The sequence below is a fragment of the Zalophus californianus genome, chromosome 12, assembly GCF_009762305.2.
Source record: "Zalophus californianus isolate mZalCal1 chromosome 12, mZalCal1.pri.v2, whole genome shotgun sequence".
Taxonomy (NCBI): domain Eukaryota; kingdom Metazoa; phylum Chordata; class Mammalia; order Carnivora; family Otariidae; genus Zalophus; species Zalophus californianus.
This window is the reverse complement of record NC_045606.1, coordinates 63794088-63814700: the sequence shown is the minus strand read 5'-3', so window position 1 is coordinate 63814700 and position 20613 is coordinate 63794088. Positions and strand designations below refer to the sequence as shown.

General features: G+C 43.2%; 1 protein-coding gene across 7 annotated transcripts in view; it reads right to left on the bottom strand.

Annotated features, from left to right (window-relative positions):
* Window positions 1–9609: 9609 nt before the first annotated feature.
* The window catches only part of BMPER (BMP binding endothelial regulator), a 247675-nt gene continuing 236671 nt past the window's right edge, over window positions 9610–20613 (bottom strand). For 5 of the 7 annotated variants that reach the window (XM_027574991.2, XM_027574994.2, XM_027574992.2 and 2 more), the window contains one exon: window positions 17853–19266. In XM_027574991.2, the coding sequence (XP_027430792.2) occupies window positions 19085–19266 (182 nt within the window). In that variant the 3' untranslated portion in view covers window positions 17853–19084. Of the gene's footprint in view, window positions 9777–14009; window positions 14145–17852; window positions 19267–20613 lie in introns of those variants that run through there. The other 2 variants (XM_027574993.2, XM_027574997.2) reach the window with 2 other exon arrangements.

Genomic DNA, 20613 nt, shown 5'->3' with positions numbered 1-20613 from the left:
GAAGGGCGAGAGGGGGACGGAAGAAGAACTGAACCAGCACCACTAATTTTCTGTGGGTGGCTGTGACGACAGGGGTGGGGCTGATGGAGGGCTGTGGCGGGGCGGGCAGGAGCACCTTCCCTGCGGAGCGAGCCGCTTCCAAGGTCTGTGCTGTGCGGGACTTCAGTCTCCCAATGAAAAGACTTAAGCGCCCCCCCGGCTCCAAGGGAAGTTCAGTAACCCCGACATCCCGCAGTATGTACATAGTCAGATCCTGGAGATGTCAGAGAATTTCCCAGAAGGCTCTGGCTCGCTCCAGGTCCATTTGCTGGGAGCCCCGGCTCTAGCTTTTAAACTTTCAACACCTCTTCACGGTCCCAGCTTCTGCACTGCTGCTGTCACTCTGTGGGATAAGGCCCAGACCTCCCTCCCAGGTTCACCTGCGCTCGCGTATTCCACTGTCTGATGGAGGCGTGAAGATAATACCAACTCGGCCCCAGAGCATCTTCCTGTTCACATCCCACCTGGGCACCATCCCTCTTTTAAGGACTCCTTTGACTACCTTTAACTCCCAGGGCACCACTCATGAATTTCCATATAAATTTTTATGTGGAATAAATGATATCTTTGTTTTCTCATTTCTCTCCCACTGAAACCAACCCAAAGGCTTATCATTTCACGCCCACAAGGTCCTTTAAGGAGTCTTCCCGAATAAAAAGGCCATCTAATAAGAGATAAGAGTGCCTGCCTTGGAGTTCAGGATGGCCACCTTTTCCCTACGTTATTATCCAATTTGGATATTTTCTAATGACCGGTTCTAGTTCACTAATCCTGTTTTCTGTCATGTCTATCTGCTTCTACCTTAGAGGTCATAATTTTAGATATTCATCTTCTTAAGCTCTAGAATGTTCAGTTTAATTTTTTTCAAATAATTTTTGTTACTCTGGTAAAACTTTCAAGCTTTTCTATTTTAAATGTAGAATTCCAAAGAAACTTCATTCTCTCTCTCTTTTTTTTTTTTTTTTTGTCGGAAAAGGGGAGGGGATGCTGATCATTTTAATCTAGTCATAAACTGAGATGAATCTGGGCTACTTTGCAAGTTTTGTTAGGCTTAGTCTACTTCTTATTCACTCTTGTTTCTAGCATACAGCTCTTCCGGGTTTTTTTGTTGTTGTTTTTTTTTTCTTTTTTTAAAGAGCGAGATCAGGAGCAGGCAGGGTAGGGGGGCATGCTGCACAGAGGGAGAGGGAGAATTCCAAGCAAGTTCCTTGCTCAGTGCAGAGCCCAATGCGGGGCTCAATCCGGCAACCCTGAGATTATGACCTGAGCTGAAATCAAGAGTCAGACACTTAACCCACTGAGCCATGCAGGCACCCCCAGTTCTCTAGGGTTTTTAACTGAGTTTAGTGTGTTGTCAGTGACTCTTAAACTTGACTGTTTTCTTTGCACAACAAGCCTACTATTCAGATGTTTTTATCTTATCTCTAATTTTTCATTCCAGCCCCAAAGACCACAAAAAGCCCCAGTCATTTGTCTGTCATCCATTTTTCTCTTTCTCTGCTTGAGCCCAGGTGGATGGTCAGCCTCTTGTTCTTGCCCAGAATCGGACAAATGGCCACAGGCCAAAAGTGACAACAGACTTTAAGCTCACTTCTTGGTGGTTCTGACCCCTCCAGCCTCAACCTTTCAATCCTCATTGCTTTAGCGGATCCCCACTGCCTTTAAACTAATTATTCTTATATTTTATCATGATTTTTTTACTTGTTCTTAGCAAAAAAAATTGGTCTCGCCCCTCCCATTCCATCTTACATATAAGCAACATTCCAGTCATTTATTTTTATTATCATTTTATTTTTCTTTCTGGTGTATCCATGTCACCTGAGTTTTCCCAAATTATTTAGCATATCAGGAACATCCATCTATTTATTATCCAAGTAATAATATGAGAAACTAGGCTACATGCCTGAAGATAATATGGCCCATTTTTGAATAGGAATGTTCACAATCAGTAGAGACTATGGAACACAAACAATGAATCATGGAACACTACATCAAAAACTAATGATGTGATGTACGGTGATTAACATAACAATAAAAATAGAGACTACGGAAATTTTTCTCCAAACAAAGAAACTCTAACGTTCTAAAATTATAGTTTTCTTTTAAAAACTTAGAGTTAAGATCAAATTCTTAGGCCAAGATCTGATACATTATTTTAGAGCCTCCCTTCTCCTTATACACCCATAACTGTCTACCCCGTATCAGCCATTTCTAGAAGTTGAAATCTTTGCTACAGTATGAGAATAATGCAGCACTGATAAGGAAAGAAGGGTTTGCTGTGAAGAAATTATCTTCTTTTTCTGCCACAAACTGCAGGGATCGTATCACGTTCCCTTCACATCCATTTTACAGATGAAAAGTGAAATTCGGAGAACTCAACTCATTTGTCCAAGATCAAATAACCAACAAATGGTGGAGCGAATAAGTGGTCTGTCTAATTCTGATACCTGCAAAAAACATGCAAATCCAGATAAAGGAACCAGCATCATCTCTGCACTGGTTTCTCAGGGTGATAGTGTAGGCGAGAGGTGAGCTTGATAGGTTCATCTATTCTTTTCTGGAACCATCTGTTTTCTCACTTCTCCTAACATTGAAACCTATCTGAATGCCTCGAGCATTCCAAATGTGGATTTCCTAGATGTCTTTTTCTCCCCCACAGACAACACAGTTTGTAGGAATCTGAGGGCTCCGTGAGAAAATAAATACACGTGCAACGGACACAAAGATGCAGCATCTTGTGGGTTCAGGGGAGTGAGAAGTCATACCAGAGGGGAATGCATATTTATTGGGAAAAGTTTTCAGTTAGATGACCCATCTAACAACCACGAGCTCTGGAGTGACAGAGTAAGAAATGGACCCTATACCAGCCTGCTTCGGTCCCATGAGACACCTGGAAAGTGAAGAAGGGAAAAAAAAAAAAAAAAACAAAAAACATTCTGTTCCTATGGTGGCAGGAAGAAAATCTCTGGTAGGAGAAACCTCCAACAATTAACTTCCTTGACCATGGGATGGAGATTTCTTTAGAGGCAGTAGCCCACTTCTTGTCAGTGGTGGACATGAGGCATTTTGCTGTCATTTCAACATTTGTAGATTTGGGCTGTCTGAATTAAGTCGATGATTGATGTCTAGAATAGTAATAGCATTAATATCTCCCAATTTTTGAGGAATAACATGCCACTATGTTAAGCAACTTGCATAAATTTTAAACCAACCTTCCCAGTAGGATTAGAGAGCATTATTTCTATTACACAAGAAAAACAGGCTCAAAGGAAAGCTACTTGCCCAAAGTCACATAGCTCTTAAAGTCTAAATGAAGTCTATGGCTCCAGAGTACATATTCTTTTAAATTCTTACGTTCTATCTTTCTACTCAGGTTTTTCATAATCCTCTGTATATAGGAGGAGGCTTACAAAAGGTGACCTGCTCACTTTTGAAATTGTCTAGGCATTGATGAGGTTTGTTTAAGCTGATTTTTGAAATCTGTGCAACTTTTGCTAATGTCTTTACCACCTTAGAAAAATCACCTACAATTTCTTCTTTTATTGAGTAATTATTTTTATTTTTATTTTTTAAAGGTTCTTATTTATTTGAGAGAGAGAGCACGGGCAGGGAGAGCAGCAGAGGGAGAGGGAGAAGCAGGCTCCCCAATGAGCAGGGAGCCTGATGAGGGACCCGATCCCAGGACCCTGGAATCATGACCTGAGCCAAAGGCAGACGCTTAATTGACTGAGCCACCCAGGCGCCCCTTTTATTGAGTAATTTAAAAAGCCAATTTCTCCTGGTTAAATTTTTCAGTGACGTGACCACTGCAAAGTCACAATCAAAAGCTTTTTTGCCTGGGATTTTTGGAACTACTCTATTTGACCAGCCTTAGAGGCCTATCTCATGGAATAAACACATCTGCTGGATACTACTTTGTACCTCAGTGTTACAGAAGTGAGCAACACACAATCCTGGGCCTCGTGGAGCTCCTAATTCATTAATTAAACTGGAGAATGATAAATCTGTATTAGAGAAATTTGTTGGTGCAATTGGGAGTAGAGGAAAAATGACACCAATGTCCAATTCAGGAAATGAGAGAAGCCTTCCTTAAAGGAATGCTTTAGAATTTATCTTCCATCAAATCCTCAGGACTCAGATAGTTGGTGTTAAATTTTCTTCGCCAAGAAGAGACAGTGCTCCCTTTACTTATCTGGCAAGAGCAGACCCATAATAGGCATCAACTTACCCATCTGCTGAGATATCAAAAGCCCCAGGAGAACCTCTCTCCCCTTAAATTTATACCAGGGTAGCTTCCTCTATTCACCATTTGGATTTTATTCCACACTAACCTATAAACACCCTGGGAGAGATAAGAAATGATACCTTTCCCCCCCAGAAGCTGGCAATCCATGTGAAGAATATGAGAAAGATCTGTGGTATGATAAATACTAACAGTAAGTTCAATTGATCTTGAATTCTAATCCTTCCATTTAATTGTTGTAGGATTCTAGGTTTGATATATCCCCAGTCAGATCCTCGTTTTCCTCATTGTAGACAAAGAAACACAGTTGCACAGTTCCTCTACTTTATTCTTTTCTTTTCCTTTTTTTTTTTTTTTTAGAGAGAGAGAGGGCAGGGAGGGGGACAGGGAGGGGCAGAAGGAGAGGGAGAGAGAGAATCTCAAGCAAACTCCATGCCCAGTGCAGAGTCAGAGGTAGGGCTCCATCTCACAACCCTGAGATCATGACCTGAGCTGAAATCAAGAGTCAGATGCTTAACGGACTCAGCCACCCAGGTGCCCCTCCTCTACTTGATTCTTGATGAGGATCAGAGAAACAAAGGATATGAGAGCCCCCCTCTGCCTATCATTAGGCAGAAAGAGGAGACTCAGGATGCCCGAGTCTGAAAGCAAGAATTTATAGATAGGGGATCATACAGTCCCCTTACCTCATTATAGAAATGGTAATAATGTCCTTTCTAGCACATCTGTATGTCTGAAGCAACCTATACTTCCCAAGGCACCTGAGACCCCCATCCTATCCTCAATCTGCAGCCAAGGGTTAATTAGACTAAGAATGAGACTTGACCCCACAGTGGCAGAAGCAATCAAAAATATTTCTGGAATAATTAGATTCTGCTCTTGGAGATCTGAAAGAGAAGTTGAGAGATTGAGTCAGAAGAAACTGACTCCCTAATGTCAAGAGGTAGATGGAGGTCAAATAAGGCTACATTGATTAGGGTCTCTGCAGGAAAACAGATGGCACATTCAAATCAATTATTTTAAGGACAGTTTTTAAAATGGACTATTTATAAAGGTCTGGGCGGGGATAAGGAATAATGCAGTATCTCAGGTCTCGTCATTGCGGACACCATCACCAACAAAAGGTAGGAAGGAGCAAGAGACGGGACGTCACTAGAATCTAGAAAGAGTTGTGTGGATACAGCTATGTGACCTTCAGTTGGCAGATGAGAGGAACTGAGAAGTAAGTACCTGACCTTATTCTGTTTATTCTCCCCAGACTTTTTGGCCAGTCCTACATAATAGCCAAACCCAATCTAAAGCCACATAGAAAGGGAACCCTTTGGTGTAGACTTCTGGAGAAAAAATAGGATGAGAAAGAATAATAATGCACGTAGAAGGCAAATTGAGTGCAAGACTAATCAAAAGTAGCCAATTGGCTAAGAATAGCTGAAGGGACGAGAGATGAAGAGATGCCCTAACAGACGGTGCAGCTGATAAAGAAGAGCCTCAGTTGCTGTTTCCAGATTATGTGCTTCCTTTTAAATCCCTTTTACTGGCTCTGACTTAGTGAGTAAATCCTTTAGTCAAGCACTATTAACCAATGCTCTACTCCCTGTGGTAGGCGGTTTCAGACATGGCTCCCAGTGATCCCTGACCCTTCTTGTAATACCTTTCCCTGAGATGTGGGCTAGGCCTTTGTGACTTGCTTCTAATACACAGAATACAGCAAAATTGACGGGAATCCCACTTTTGATCAAAGGCCAGTTGGGAAGCATAGACTTCTATACTCACCAGGCTGTAATGAGAAGCCTCACTCCCCTGTTGGGTGATGTTAGGGAACTAGGACATTCCTACCCCCTGATGGTAATAAGGAGCACCCCCTCCGGTGTCAGTGGAAGCCATGTGGGGAGCAACAACAAAGGGTGCCCTCTCTGAGCCTGGTGATATCAGCAGAAGGCTAGTGGGAAGCCTGAATTCCCACTCCTGCCATCAGTAGCCATGAGCTGCCCCTGCACCCAGAGTGTCAGTAGGGGCCAAGTGAAGAGCATGGACCAGCACACACACTGGTAGGAACAAGAGAACTCTGTCAGTGCAGTGTCAGAGGAAGACAGCTGCTAGGGACTGAATCATGTCCCCCCTCCATTCATACACTGAAGGTCTAACCCCCTCTACCGTCTAGGCCAATATCTATTTCCCCTTGCTTTGTCTCTGATTCTGGCGACTCAGGGTCAGCTGGGGCATGGCTGGGAAAGTGGCAGGAGAATTACAGCAAAAGTGACAGAAGCCCTTCTTTACATAACTAGTGCTATTTGTAGTTTACTTCCAGCTGTAGAAGCATGTCGAGTATCCAAATTCCAGCTCTTTCTCATGGAGCACATTAATGGTTTTGGTAGAGAACCAACCCTCCAATCCCAACCTAGCAAGGACTCCGCACAGCACACCTCCCTGGCTGACCCCTTCAGTGTCCCCTCAGCGTCGTCTCTGAAGCACTATACCCCTGCGAGCCCCATGCCCTGGGTCCTGTAGCTGGAAAATGACCCACTAGGGCTTTCATTATAAAGCATAGCCTCTCTTTTCTCTAACTGGACAGGGCAAAGAGGAAGGCAGAGTTTGTCTCTGATGTCCTCCTTTTTGACTCCCTGCTCCCTCCCTCACTAACATCTGTGTTCCCATGTCCCATTGGTCTAGAACTCACTACCTGTGCTTTGGTACCCTGAGTAAGGAAATGAGTTAACCCAGCTGTCTTCAGGTTCCATGGCAATGTCTGCTGATGGCTTAATCCTCCTCACCTTCCTCCTCCCTCAGGTAATAAACAGGATGCTTGAACTCAGTAGAATATCTACTTCCTGTGGACCATACTGTTGGGTCTTCACAGTGGCTAGGGAAATCATGTGACTCAAATGGGCTTTTTAATTCCTGGCTCTGCCATTTATTAACTGCATATATTTGGGCAGGTCATTCCAACTTTCTAACCCTCATTGTGCTCATCTGTAAGAAGTGAGGGCTCCTCAAATGGATGATGCACCTACTACGGCCCAAAGAATGCGAATATACTGTTATAGAGGGTTCCAGGTCACAGTCCTAGGTTCACAGCCATTGAAGGAGAAGTGTTCTCTGGCAAACAAAAAAATGATTCATTGCTGTATCTAGAATTTTCAGTTTACTCTGATAGGGACTTCGGCTTCCCTGTGATTCTCCTGGCACAGGCCTTCCCAGGCACAGCCCAGGGCATCTAGGGATTCCTGGCTATCTGCTTCCTCATTGAATAGATTTTCATCTGGCCCCATGTGAGGATTTTGTCCTCCTATGATCTATGTCTACATTTAAACACATTTCTGTTTTAAACATCCCCAGACCTGTGGGATCTTGTTCTAAAAGAAGTGAGTGATAAACTCCCCCATATCTTCTATATATGTGCATATATATATATATATATATATATATATATATATATATATATAATCTCAAGTAAAAAAATCAGACACCCTGACTGCTAGGAATTTGTTTCTTGAAAATAACAATAGACTGCCTCAGACTTTAAAACATCTAATTTGCAAGTGATCTATTTTTATAAAGGGCAGAGAAAGGGTGGTGGGGGGAAGTATACAATCTCATTAAAATTCTCATGACAATTTAATGAGGATGGATTGTCTTCATTTTACAGTTGATGAAACAGGGGTTCAGAAAGATTAAGCAACTTTTTCAAGGTCAATAGGGAAGCCAATGTTAATAGGGAACCTGGAATATAAAGCTAACTTTCTCTAACGGCAAATCCCATGCTCTTGGCATTGGCTCCAGGAACCCCACTGATGCCACTGGAAGTACACAGGAGTGCTTTGAGTAGGAGAAAGAAAACAAAACAAAAAACAAAGAGTCTTCAAAGTTTTAGAAACAGAAAAGGATGGGAACAGCTAAACAGTGACAACAAAAACAGAAGGGACTAGACCCAGAGGACAATCTCCCAGGGAAGGCAAACGGGCTTCTGGTATTCCTGCCCACCTCTACCCCAAGCCCTTGCATAAGGCTCTGCAATTTGTTGTCACGTGAGTGAAACATACAAATAGCTGCGGGAACAGCATTCTGGGAAGAGGAAACAGCCAAGTGCAAAAGCCTGGACGTGGGAACAAGTCTGGCACCTGGAGACAGCGGAGAGGTCTATGGAGAGCTGAGTGTCTGGAGCAGAGGGAGGGGGGAGAGAGGAGTACAGGAAGGAATCAATGGGATCAGAAAGGGAGCCAAGAGTCAAAACATACAGGCTTTTGTAGATCCGAGAAAGGATTTGGGATTTTATTCCAGCTGAGATGAGTAGTTGCTGGATTTTGAAAGGAGGCAGGCCATGCTACGATAGAGCTTCTAATGGTTTACTCTGGCTCCTACCTTCGGGGTGCATTGGGTGGTGGGGGCGTGGGGATTGGGGGGGCTGGGGAGAAGACAAGTGACGGTAGGAAGGGAAGGCCATCAGCAAACTCTTGACAGTCTGGACCAGGGCAGGAGTTGTGGGATGGTGAGAGACGGTCAGATTTGGGATAGATTTTACAAGTACGGTTGACAACAATTCCTAATGAGTGGAATACGAAGTGCGGAGAGTGTGGTGTCGGGATGGCTCCCAGCTATTGCGCCCTTCATAACTTCTCCACCCACCTTTTTGTTCCGGCACCTCTGGCCTCACTGCACTTTGCCTCTCCCGCCCTTTCTGCCCCAGGCATTTGGGGACCTGTGGAAGTTCACACCACAGGGGCAACTTTTGACCAGTGGTGGTGGGGCACAGGTGGATAACACGCACCCTCTGTGGAGAGAACCCCCTGAAAGTGAGCCCCCGGGAGCCCATAGCAGTAACCAGCCCAGCCGTACGTACTCCCTCGGACGGGATTTCCCTCTTTCCATTTGACTCTTCCCAATCCTTTACTACCATTCCCTGAGTTCCCTTCTCAAAATAAACTTCCTCCAGGCATGCCTTGCCCGAGGCTCTGCAGCCAGCCGCGTCTTCTGTCCTCCATTCACCGAAATGTGAGAGACCGTGAGGGGAGAACCTCGAGAGGAGAACGGACATAGAGTTCGGCCGTCGTGTGAGTCGCCGTCTAGACTTCCACATGGAGATGGTGAGCAGGCAGCTGGACGGCTTGAGTCTGCAAGTGAGAGCACAGAGTGCAGAAGGGACCAGACTCCTTGTCTTCAGTGGCCCCTGTGTCGGGAGTGGCAGGTGCCCCCCGCATTCACGGACTTACCCATAGGACGAGTGTCCATCTCCCACTGTGCCCATGGCCGGTGACCCTTTTCCTGGCCCTGCAAGGGCAGCTGAAGAAGATGACAGCAGCATGTCCTGTCTTGGGATGACAGCTCCCTGTGCCCACCTCACTGAAGTCTACCGCCAGCAGATACCATGTCCTCACCGCGGAGAAGCATCATCACATTTGAATGAAATCTTGTCGTAAAACGTCAGCGTGGCCACCTCTGCAGAGGGACCGCGTGGGATGGGATTCTCTTCCCTCTGTTAAGATCCCCCCTGAGGTTTCTGGGAAGGAGAAAACAAAGTGAGATGAGGGGCAGTTAGGGGAGGTGGAGAGGATGAGCCGCTGTGTTCCCAGGAGCACCTGTGACAGTCTGGGCCCCAGCCCCCAGCCTGAACCTCGCTCACACTGACACTGCAGAGACAGGACATGCTTTTGTTTTCACTTCCATTTAATTTGCCCAAATGAAGACTGCAATTACTGAGCAGTTATACATTCCCTTGTGCTTCAGGGATGCTGTCCCTGGCACCTTTGCCACCCCCATTTGGAAAATTCACCCATAAAAGCATCAGACTTGCCTGCATAGTATGTGGAAATCTGCAAAGTCATCCTTTGTGCAAGGGATAAAAGTTCACCCCAGGATACCGATTTTAATAAGGCTTAATTAGACCAATTTGTAGTAAGCTGAGGTTTCCACTTTGCAATTTGACAAGCAGCTTGAGCTGCCTTACTACGTTTTTATGTTCAGGAATTTCTGTATATCAAACAAAAGGTCGAATGGAACATAAAATTCTCTCCAAAAGACTCCTAAAGGAGTAGTGAATTTCTGTCGCTTTGTGTGTGTGTGTGTGTGTGTGTGTGTGTGTGTGTGTGTGTTTTAGAATGTCTTTATTGACGGTTAAAGGGTGATCTTGGGTAGCCATGGAGTCCAACCTATCACTGAGGTCCAGGAGGGCAGATCAAACTGGTCCCCCTCTGGTGAAAACCTTGCTACTAGCTCATGGCCCTCTTCCAACAGAGTCAGGGAAAGACTTCACAGTCCCCAGTACAGCACACAAACAATAACTCAAATTCACTTGGCGTTCCCTCAAGAGATAAGCCTAGGGATGGCAAATAAATTTTATATATTATCCTTGGATTGATTGAATGACATTATCTTTAAGACATGACACAAAGTTGATTTTACTGAGTTGCACGTTGATGCCATACCTCTGGACTTTTATCCAGGACCCTTAGAAGGAAAAGTTTTGCAAAATTCACTCATATGGCTGTAGGGAAATAGTTGGGGCCACTGTTCATCAGAAGTGGGATGTGAATCGGGACACAAAATGGAGAAAATGGAATAATTTTTTCTTCAGTGAATGCTTGACATCAGAAATTGTAGACATTCTACAAACAAAAACAAAAACAAAAACAAAAACAAAAAAACAGAAGGAATGTTCTACAACCAGAAAACATTTCAAAAAATGTTTCAAAGGGCATGTGGCAAACAGAGCCAGTCTTCTATGGAGGTAGGGTCTACGTTGCATCTACATTGCTGGGGCCAACAGAATGTCCTCCTGCGCTCTAACAATCTTCCCTTCCAATCTGACACAGTGCCTTCAATACCCACATTAGAAATAGATGACTGCTTAAAGATGTTAAATGCCAGAAGACTCACAATAAGAAAATGAAAATATGGTACCTAAAACTGATAATGCATAGACCTCAGAGCAGTTTAAATATATTTTCTACAAATTGATTCTTGAAGGAGTGGGAACCAGGTCAGCTACATTTTTTAAAAGTGCCAGGAAAGAACTAGAACATGAGATCGTGCCAGGAGGGCAGGCCAATTTGAAGGGGGACCAGAGAAATGGAGAGAGAAGCCTGGGAAAACTCCATTTAAGGAGAGGAGGAGAGAAGTAAAAACAAGGGACAAAACTGAGAGGTGAGAGGAAGGAGCCTCTGTTGAAGGTTGAAACAGGACAGCTGGTTTGAATTCCTGGTGAAAGGTCTCTGGAAGCTACACTGTGATCTGTTTCTCTTAGAGGAAGCATTGCCATTAGGCCTGCACTCTCTAACCCAACTGCTGGGATCTTTGGCTGGAAATGCTGAGATCCCATGGTCTGTGAGGAAAACCTTTCATCTCTCTCTCTACTAGGGAAGAAGCCTGAACAGAAAGAGCAAGGCCAGCCCATCCTACAGGCTCAGGGGACATCTGGCAGGACCCCTCCCCAGACAGGTACACACCGGTACCCATGACCTTGGGTGGCTTACCTGGGGCACCTGCTCACACCCATGGTTCAAGCACCAAGGAGGACCAGGCCCACATGATCCCTGACATCCAGCCAGCTCAGGCCATAAGGAGGCCAGTCCACCAGGAAGTTGGCTCCTGTCCCCAGCCGCCTAGACACCTGGATGACAGATCACAGCTTTGAAGGAGTTCAGGGGAGGTTTTTAGACATGGGGACTCTGTTCCCCTGTGTCCCCTGTGAAATGCCTGAAGACAAAGTGTGTCAGGCCATGAAGTTCATAGGATGAGAATCTCAAAACTGGATTTTATTTCCTTCCATTTGTCTGAAGGCAACATAGATTAAGCTGCATCTGCGTGACTCTTGCGTGATGCAGCCCCTCTTGGGTTGTGCTGCAGAAAGGTACACATGGTGGTATCTGTTGCATGTTTGCTGTTTACCTCACAGCTTCACCTGTCTCCTCCTAGGCTTCTCTTCCTCTACACTAGAAAGGATTGTGCACTTATGCCTGGAGAATCAGAAACAAGTGAAGTCACATGCATTACTGATGGAAAGATAATAAATGTTGTTAATGTGAGAAAAATAATATGCATATACATTATTTAGACAGATATTTCCACACATTTGCTGTCACGAAACAGATAGTCCAAATGAGCGAGTCATATGAACAATAAATCATGGAACCAATTTCAAGGAAAACGAGTTTTGCTTGGGGAATCGCATTCAGAATGTATGCACTTAAAGTCAGCTAAATGTGAAAATTTTAACATTCAATAAATTATACTGGGTAGAACTTGAATCCAATGAAATATAAAATTCCCCAAATTTGAAAACAATTTTTATTTTACCCATGTTATTTTAAGACAAAAAATTAAAATGTGTATACCATACTGCTCCTTGATATTTGTCCCCTCAGAGTAAAACCAACGGAAATAAATAGCAAATTCAGAGAGAATTAATATGGAAAAAGCCTTCCTCCCTTACTGCCCTCTCTATTCCCAAGCAAAAGGGTGAAGCTGATGGGTCCACTTTGATCCTCAGGCATGGTTGGGCATAGCAAACACCTCCCAGCTCAGCTGGACATACCAGTTCCTCTGGGATGCTCCTCTGGCTGCCATCTTTATCTCCTTTAACCAAAGCAACCCAACCAGTCTGTGGCCCAAGCCAGTGGAAGAGCAAAGAAGGGCAAGACAATCATGACATGAATTATGGGGGAACTCAACAGGCAAACCAAAACTGGTCTAAATTCACCTGTCAGGACCTTTGAAGGGGATAGCCTAGCATATTAGCAGACCATTGGAAGGATTCTCCCAGAGGCATCTCAGAGAATCACAGAATTAACATAGCTGTGTGGATCCATCATGGAAATGAAATTGCTCAGGCTGAGCTGCTCCATGAAAACAGATATTCCCCAAACATCATCACACGAAACAGAGTGGAGCATGCTTTTCAGCGTGATCAAGCAGCCTGTCGTATGTCCTCCCTGAAGTTTTCGGGGTGGACTGGGGTGGCAGATGCTGTGGCTAAACCTGTCTTTTCATCTTCCCTTTCTTCCCACTGCAATTTCCTATCATAGCCAGTTCTGAGAACAAGTTAAGTGAACAAAGAGTTGCCTAAGACAGGGTCCCCCTGGTCTGGCTCTGTCTTCAGGAGGGCAATGGGAATTCATAGTGAGGATCCTTCGATTCGCCTTCTTCCAGAAGTGTGCAGGTGATCCAGCAGAAACACCTCCCATCACAGGCTCCCAGAGCAGCCTGCTCAGCGCAGGGAGGGATCTGGCCAGGCTTCCTGCTGCCTTCCTCACCCTTTCATGCCTGCTTCAGCACCCAAGCCAGAAGGAGCTGTTCAGGATCCAATTCTTTACATTATATGTCAGAACATGGTGAAAATGGCAATATAACAAATGGTATTGACACTTTCGGAGCCAAAGTGAAACTTTTTCATCACCACAAATATTTCCTAAAGCCCAAAATTCCACTGCTGAAAGAACCCCTCAGAATTACTTAGTAAGCCAAATTCCAGTTGGAGGAAGCAAAGAAGTTTATGTCAGCTTTTAAAGCATAAGCTGGATTATGACATAATGTGGCTAAAACATGACAAGATTGTTCCAACCAGAACTCTGGGTAAGCTATGTTTTCCAGGCCTTTTACCTGTTGGTGTGACCAGAGCTGCTGACACTGGTGGGCCCAGTGTTTGGACCCTAAGCCTCCCATATCCTTACCATCAGACCACAGCCAACTCAGTAAAAACTGTGGTTAAGTGTATCTGCCTTGGACAGTCTGTAGAAGCAACCAGTGCCTGCAGGGTCTGAAAGATGCCTCCTCATTATACAGTTCAAGACTGAAGGTCCCAGAGAAGCCGCTTCTCTCTTCCTTCCCTCTCTGGATACTCAGAAGACACATCAAAGAACCTCGAACACTCCTAGGTGCAGGAAGCAAAGAGGGCTTAAAACAAAATGCTCAAATTTCCTCAAACTCTGCTTCTGCTCACCCCATTAGAAATCAAGGGAAGTTTGCAAAATCTCTCAGAGCGTGTGAGCTACATTGATGCAACTCAGGAAAGTTCTGTGAATTTGTTATACCCGCCAAATACCAAAAAACCTGTTGTTCTCTGCACGCCCAGGCTACCTGCTTATTTTTCTCCTTATCCATGCAGTGACTTGTGCCTTAAAGTGCACCATCCCTGCCCACACACACACACACACACACACACACACACACACACACACACACACACACACACACACCTCTTTGCATAGAGCCTGTTCAGCCTCATAAGGAATAAGTAGAGCCTACTTAGCTTAGCAAGGCTCATCCGAGGAGTCGCTTTCTCTGGCAAACCTTCACTGATGTACTCCCAAATAGAAAACGTCAAATTGAACTTCCTGAGGCTCTACGGCCAGCTTAGTTTTACCTCTGGTTTACCACAAATCACGAGACCTAGACTGTGATTGTCACGGTCTTAAGGCCCATGTCTTCATCTGAATGCTCAGAATGTTTATGGAACTGAACCAAACACAACCTAAAGAAAACAAATTTTGATTTACAATAGAAATTTCTGTAAATCTGCCCCCCCTGCCCCGTGCCCCTGCCAATGTTCCTTATGTGACAGACCGGCATCCACTGTTAGCACCCATCACTCAAGCCAGAAACTCGCCTGTCATTCAACCGGTTACAGAGTTCTTCCCTTTTTATCCTAGTTTTGGGGGCTCATCACCTGGACTATCTCAGAGACCTCCCACCTGCTCTCTTCACTGAGAATCCCACCTCACTCCACTCACTGAGACAAAGCTCTAGTCACAGAAGTGCTAGATGCAAACAGCCCTGTATTTTTACCCCAACCCAGACAAATGTTATTTTCTGAATGCACTGTGACATTAAGCACTTTGGGAAGTACTGCGACAAAGAAAAAAACTCAGGCTTCTGGGAATGCACAGGAGGCCCTCCCTTCACTGTGCTTTATTTATGCTTTCTCTTCACACCACACCACTTCTGGTGCAGCCTCGGTGCTTTGTTCTCCCTGTACCTGGAACACACTTCCCGCTTTGCTTAGCCAGGCTCACTCTGAATTCGCTTTTAAGGCTCATGTTTGTGTGTAGATTTCCCATGCTCTCCCCCACAGTAATCTTTTCAAAGCTGGCTTGCTCCAAATTAATCTGAAAGGGAACTAGAGTAAAAATGGATCTCATGCAAGGGTTTGTCGTTCAGTTGGTTTAATGAAGCCCAATATAGCAAAATGGCTCTAAAGCCCAAAAGGCCCCCTTAAAGGACTAAACGTCTGGGTTCTTAATTCAAAGTCAACATAATCAACAGCACTGGTTTCTTTTCCTTCTTTGTTCATTCTTAGCCACTTGAACATTTTCAATTTTCAGAATTAAAATCCTGGTTTCTGAAAAGGCTTTTACTTCAGGATTTAGATTGGAGACAATTCTTGCTCGTTCCTGAGGGTTATGTTTGGAGGAGATAGCTAATTAAAATGTCTTGGCACCTGTCCCCTAAGGCATTTTCCTTCTCCCACACCAAGAGCCTTCCAGCTCACATCTTTAGTATTTGTCAGATCCATATGAATGTGAGTGACAAAGAGCAGAAAGGCAACAGAAACTCAACAAGGAAAAACTCCACACAGAGCTGTTGCAACCATGAGGCTTGGCTTGATTTTATTTATGTAAGAAAAATTTATTGACTACCTACTAGGTTATTTTTCATAATTAGGGTATTTATGGGTGTTTACAACATTATTCTCTACACCTTTTTATATGTCTGAAACATGTCATAATAAGAAAACATTTTCCTGTCAAAATGGTTTATCCATGCTCAACAAAAGCTGGGGAAGAGTCAACCACTGGGCTTTTCTCATCTCATTAGGAGATGCCCTTTCCAAGCTGGTGGTCAGACACTCAGCCAATACTCAACCACTTAACAGGGGGAGAACTTCCACTTGAAGAGTTGACGATTCTCAACTTTTTCGCAAATAATTGCTGTTGTCAACATGCCATATTCATTTTTCTTCCAAGTTCAAAACTTTTCATTCAAAATCTTTAAACATTCCTATTTTCACAGGGAGAGGGGAAAGGACTTACTTTTACTGAGCAGCAACTACATGCAGTTGGAATCATAATTGTGATTGTTCTTCATCAAGGGCATTTGTCCCTCGTCAAGTTCAATATTCATAGCTAATAGCATAGTTAAAATAGGGATTCTATATGTGTAGATAGAGTGATATTAACCCATTTTTTAATTGTATATATACCATGGTGCCAACATGAATTGCTAGCCTGGGTTATATATATTAAAGAGTGAAATATAACATTTTCATTTCGAATTCTCTAACTCTGCAGGAGTTTGGCCTTGAGAACCCATTGAAAATATCCCATGTGAATAAGATGAGGCCACTACCATCAAAGCATCTTGTTGATCTCCATTATGATCAATCATTTGATAAAATCATTGCTCATCTATAGCCCATGGCCAAAACCAGAACATGGCAAACAGACCATTTGGCTCATTTCCCCATACTCCCCCATCAGGGAGCTGCCTGCTTGGATTAGTAGGCCTGAATAACCCTCTGCCCTTTCTGCCTTCTCTTTCTTCTAGGATTAGGAAAGAAAAAAGTGTACAAACTTTAAACTAGCCATGGACAGAGGACATCACACAAACTTGTAATCAAGCCACCCAAATTGCCAGGGTTGGTCCATGAGGAAGAGTCTTCATCTCATTCACCATGGTCAGACACGATTAAAAATGCTGGGATAGAGGCTATTAAGCATTACCGGGTAGAGTCACTCACTCCTTGGATGAATCATGAGCAGTAAATAACCATCCACAATTTTTTCTGCGTCCCTCTTTCATAGAGAGAAAACCCAGAGTGAACTGGAAAGGAATTTAAAAATAATCTAAAAGAATTAAAGATAATCTAAAAAGGAACCTATCAGGAGAGGTCCACTGATTTGCCCTAACCCTCCTTTCATTTGGAAATACAGGAGATTATAAATATAAGAGTTTTGCAAACTCCAAGTGTCCCAGACTTCTGTGCAAGTAATCTCACCAGAGGCAGGGCGTCTAGTTTTCCTGATTCTTAACCCTACCCATAGGCTACCCAGCCTCTTTGTGTTACAGATGAGCAAAAGTGTGGCTCCAAATGCTTAAACAGTGTGGACAAGGTCACAACTATATTTGGAACCCAAGTCCCCTAAAAAGCTCTCTTTCCAAGTTCAGTGCTAAAGCAATGACCGGGCTACCTCGCATTCCAGATATTAAGATATTTAGGACCCATGGGAAACAATAACAACTACATTCTCTGGTGCCCCAGCCAGTCAGTATTATACCCTGTGCTTTAGTCAGTTTACTCAAACAACTAGAGATGTCCCAGTAAAGAATCCAAATTAATACTTAAGCTGTGATGAATATAGGTAAAGGGAACATAAATGTTGTAACAGGCAATGGCAATATGCTGATTGTTAAAAATTTGGGGATTTGCTCTTGTCTATTAATAGTACTCTATAAAAATTAAGTATTGTAGGTTATATAAAATATACCTAAATAAAGCTGTTATAAAATTGATGAGCCCAAAGTCAATATGGCTTATTTATGAAGTATAACACAGCACACCTTGCAAGAGAAAATGCCTTGTTTTAAGTATTAAGCCCTTTATTTACTACACTGTAGAACATAGTATTTTTAGACATCAGTGGGTTTTGTCTTGTTGACATTTTCACTTATTCAACTGAAAACAAAAGTCAGGAAGCTCACATGATGACCAGTAGTAAACTACCAGTAAATTAGAGCAAGTACAGAGACCAGATTTGTTTGGCCTGATGTTAAATCAACTGGTCAGTAAAGGCTTTCCTGCATAATAATTATGACATACTAACAGTCACCAAATAGCACTGGGCTAGGAATCCTCTAGAAATAATTAATGATTTTCATTTTACACATAGAATAGTCACACAATGTAAATGGCTTACATCACTCATTATATTTGCCCACCCTAAATTGCTCTAAGATTCAAAGAAATGGCTTCTTTCTCACATGTTGTGCAAAAGTTTCTCCAAATATCTGCTCATGCTCCATAAAACTAACATGTCACCCAACCATTCTTTAATCTCACTGTGACATATAAATGGACACATCCATCATACACACATGTATAATTAGGTGACTCAAGGAATATGCAAAGATGGCGAGAAACCATTCAATTCTTTGGTTATGCTCGACTGACAAATATATATTTCTTGGCAACTAGCCAATCGGTTTTGGAAATAATATCGGTCTATGACCCAATAAAGTCTAACAACCTATCCCTTGCTTTCCATGCACCATTAGGGCCTGTCACCAATCACCAGCCATCTCTCTCAGGCACACATTCCTCTCCTTGGAAGCATGAAATGCCCCTAGATAATTTTGCCCTTCTCCAGAGAAACACATTTTCCACTCAACTGCAAGTCTTGATTCAAAGCTCAAATTAATGCAGGCAGGCAATTTAGGTTTCTTAGAAAACTTCTTAAAAATGACAAATGTATGTGATGTTAAAGCCATCCAATATGTCTGCATGCTGCCTTATTAAATTACAAACACCTGGTTTATTTATACAATGTATCCAATGGCTTACAGGTTAGGATCCTAGAAATAATACATGTCTTATAGCAAAAAATATACATATAATAATCCACCTATAGTTTATATAAATGATGAGATGTTTCTGAATATATCTATCTATATATGTACACATATATACTCTGTGTGTGTGTGTGTGTGTGTGTGTGTGTGTGAAGAATCAGCACACAAATACTACAGTCCTTCATTGGCTCTTCCACTTCAGTGTCAAGGACACCAAGTTTCAAAGTCTTAGGAGCAGAACAAAGGTCACCGCTGAGGACAAAGGACTGGCTTGATGCACCTTCCCTTGTGAAGGACCAAGTTCGCTGGACAGTGGCAGCCTGCAATGCACGGCTTATTGCATGGACCGATCTCATTCCAGTTGTCACAGGTCTTGGGACATCCTGGGCCGCAAGTATCATACACAGCCCCGTGCTTACACTGGGTGGCTGAAAAAAAAAGGGGACACGGATGAGACGTGCCAACGTGGCCACGTCAGTTCAACCTCAGCCCAATGCCAATTCTGCACGCTCATGTCACCCGCTGCCCCAGCCCTTTCACAGCACAGATTCACTTTTGCATTTTAACAAAGGAACAACCAACCTCCGACCTTCCTCAAACACCTTGGGAATCACTGGCACCTGAAAAAACAACATCAGAGGTCCACCTGCTGGGCTAGCGAACTTCAAAATAAAATAAAATGGAGAGCTTTTTATTCCCAAAGAAGACAAACTATCCATTAGTGAAACTACCAGGAAGTCTACGAGGTTATTTGGTTATTGAGAATAGTGTGAAAATTCAGCTCCAAATAGTGCTTAAATCTCAAGTTGTGATGAGCTTTTATTTTATGCAACTACATCAATATTCAAACACACAGAATTACACATACAGAAAAAAAAAAAACCCTGCCAAGGATACGTGACAAATTTTAATCATAGTGATCAATTTGAGGCAAACTGGAGCAAGAGTGGGATAAAAACCAAGTAAGGAAAAATGAGATGTGTAACCTGGGGAGACGGAAGTGTGTGGCTGGTTGGCCAGAGAATATAAAAATGATGATCTAGCCAAATCACAACCCATTTGCTATCTTTGTTTACTTAGAGCTAAAATGATTCTGACAATATTCTGACAGTTCCTGAAAATTCATGAATAGATTTGTCAGAAAAAATACTGCAAACATTCTGGAAGTTTTATGACATATAAACTTTCCTATCTGAATTATTTTTTTTTTTTTTTTTTTTTTTTAAAGATTTTATTTATTTATTTGACAGAGAGATAGCACAAGTAGGCAGAGTGGCAGGCAGAGGGAGAGGGAGAAGCAGGCTCTCTGCTGAGCAGGGAGCCGGACATGGGGCTCGATCCCAGGACCCTGGGATCATGACCTGAGCCGAAGGCAGCCGCTTAACCGACTGAGCCACCCAGGCGCCCCTCCTATCTGAATTATTTCCAGTGACAGCCAAAGAGGTCCCCCCTCATTCTCATGAATAGGAATGTTGACACATGTAGGAATGTAGAAGAGGGACTTTCCAAGAACACTACTAACAATCTAACCTTCATCTGACATCGCTCCAAAGAAAATTAATAACAATGGAAGATGATCCATTGAAACACCTCTACTACAGTTTATGCAGTTTGCAAATTAATACCTCGTAAAGAATTACATAATTATAAAACTGAAAAATTGAACTGATTTTCAAGCAAGTGCACCTTATGCTCAATCTTTCAAATTAGATATTTAGAGTTACCATGGAATGCTCATGTTTGACCGTATCTAACTTATAATAAGCTAATAAGAG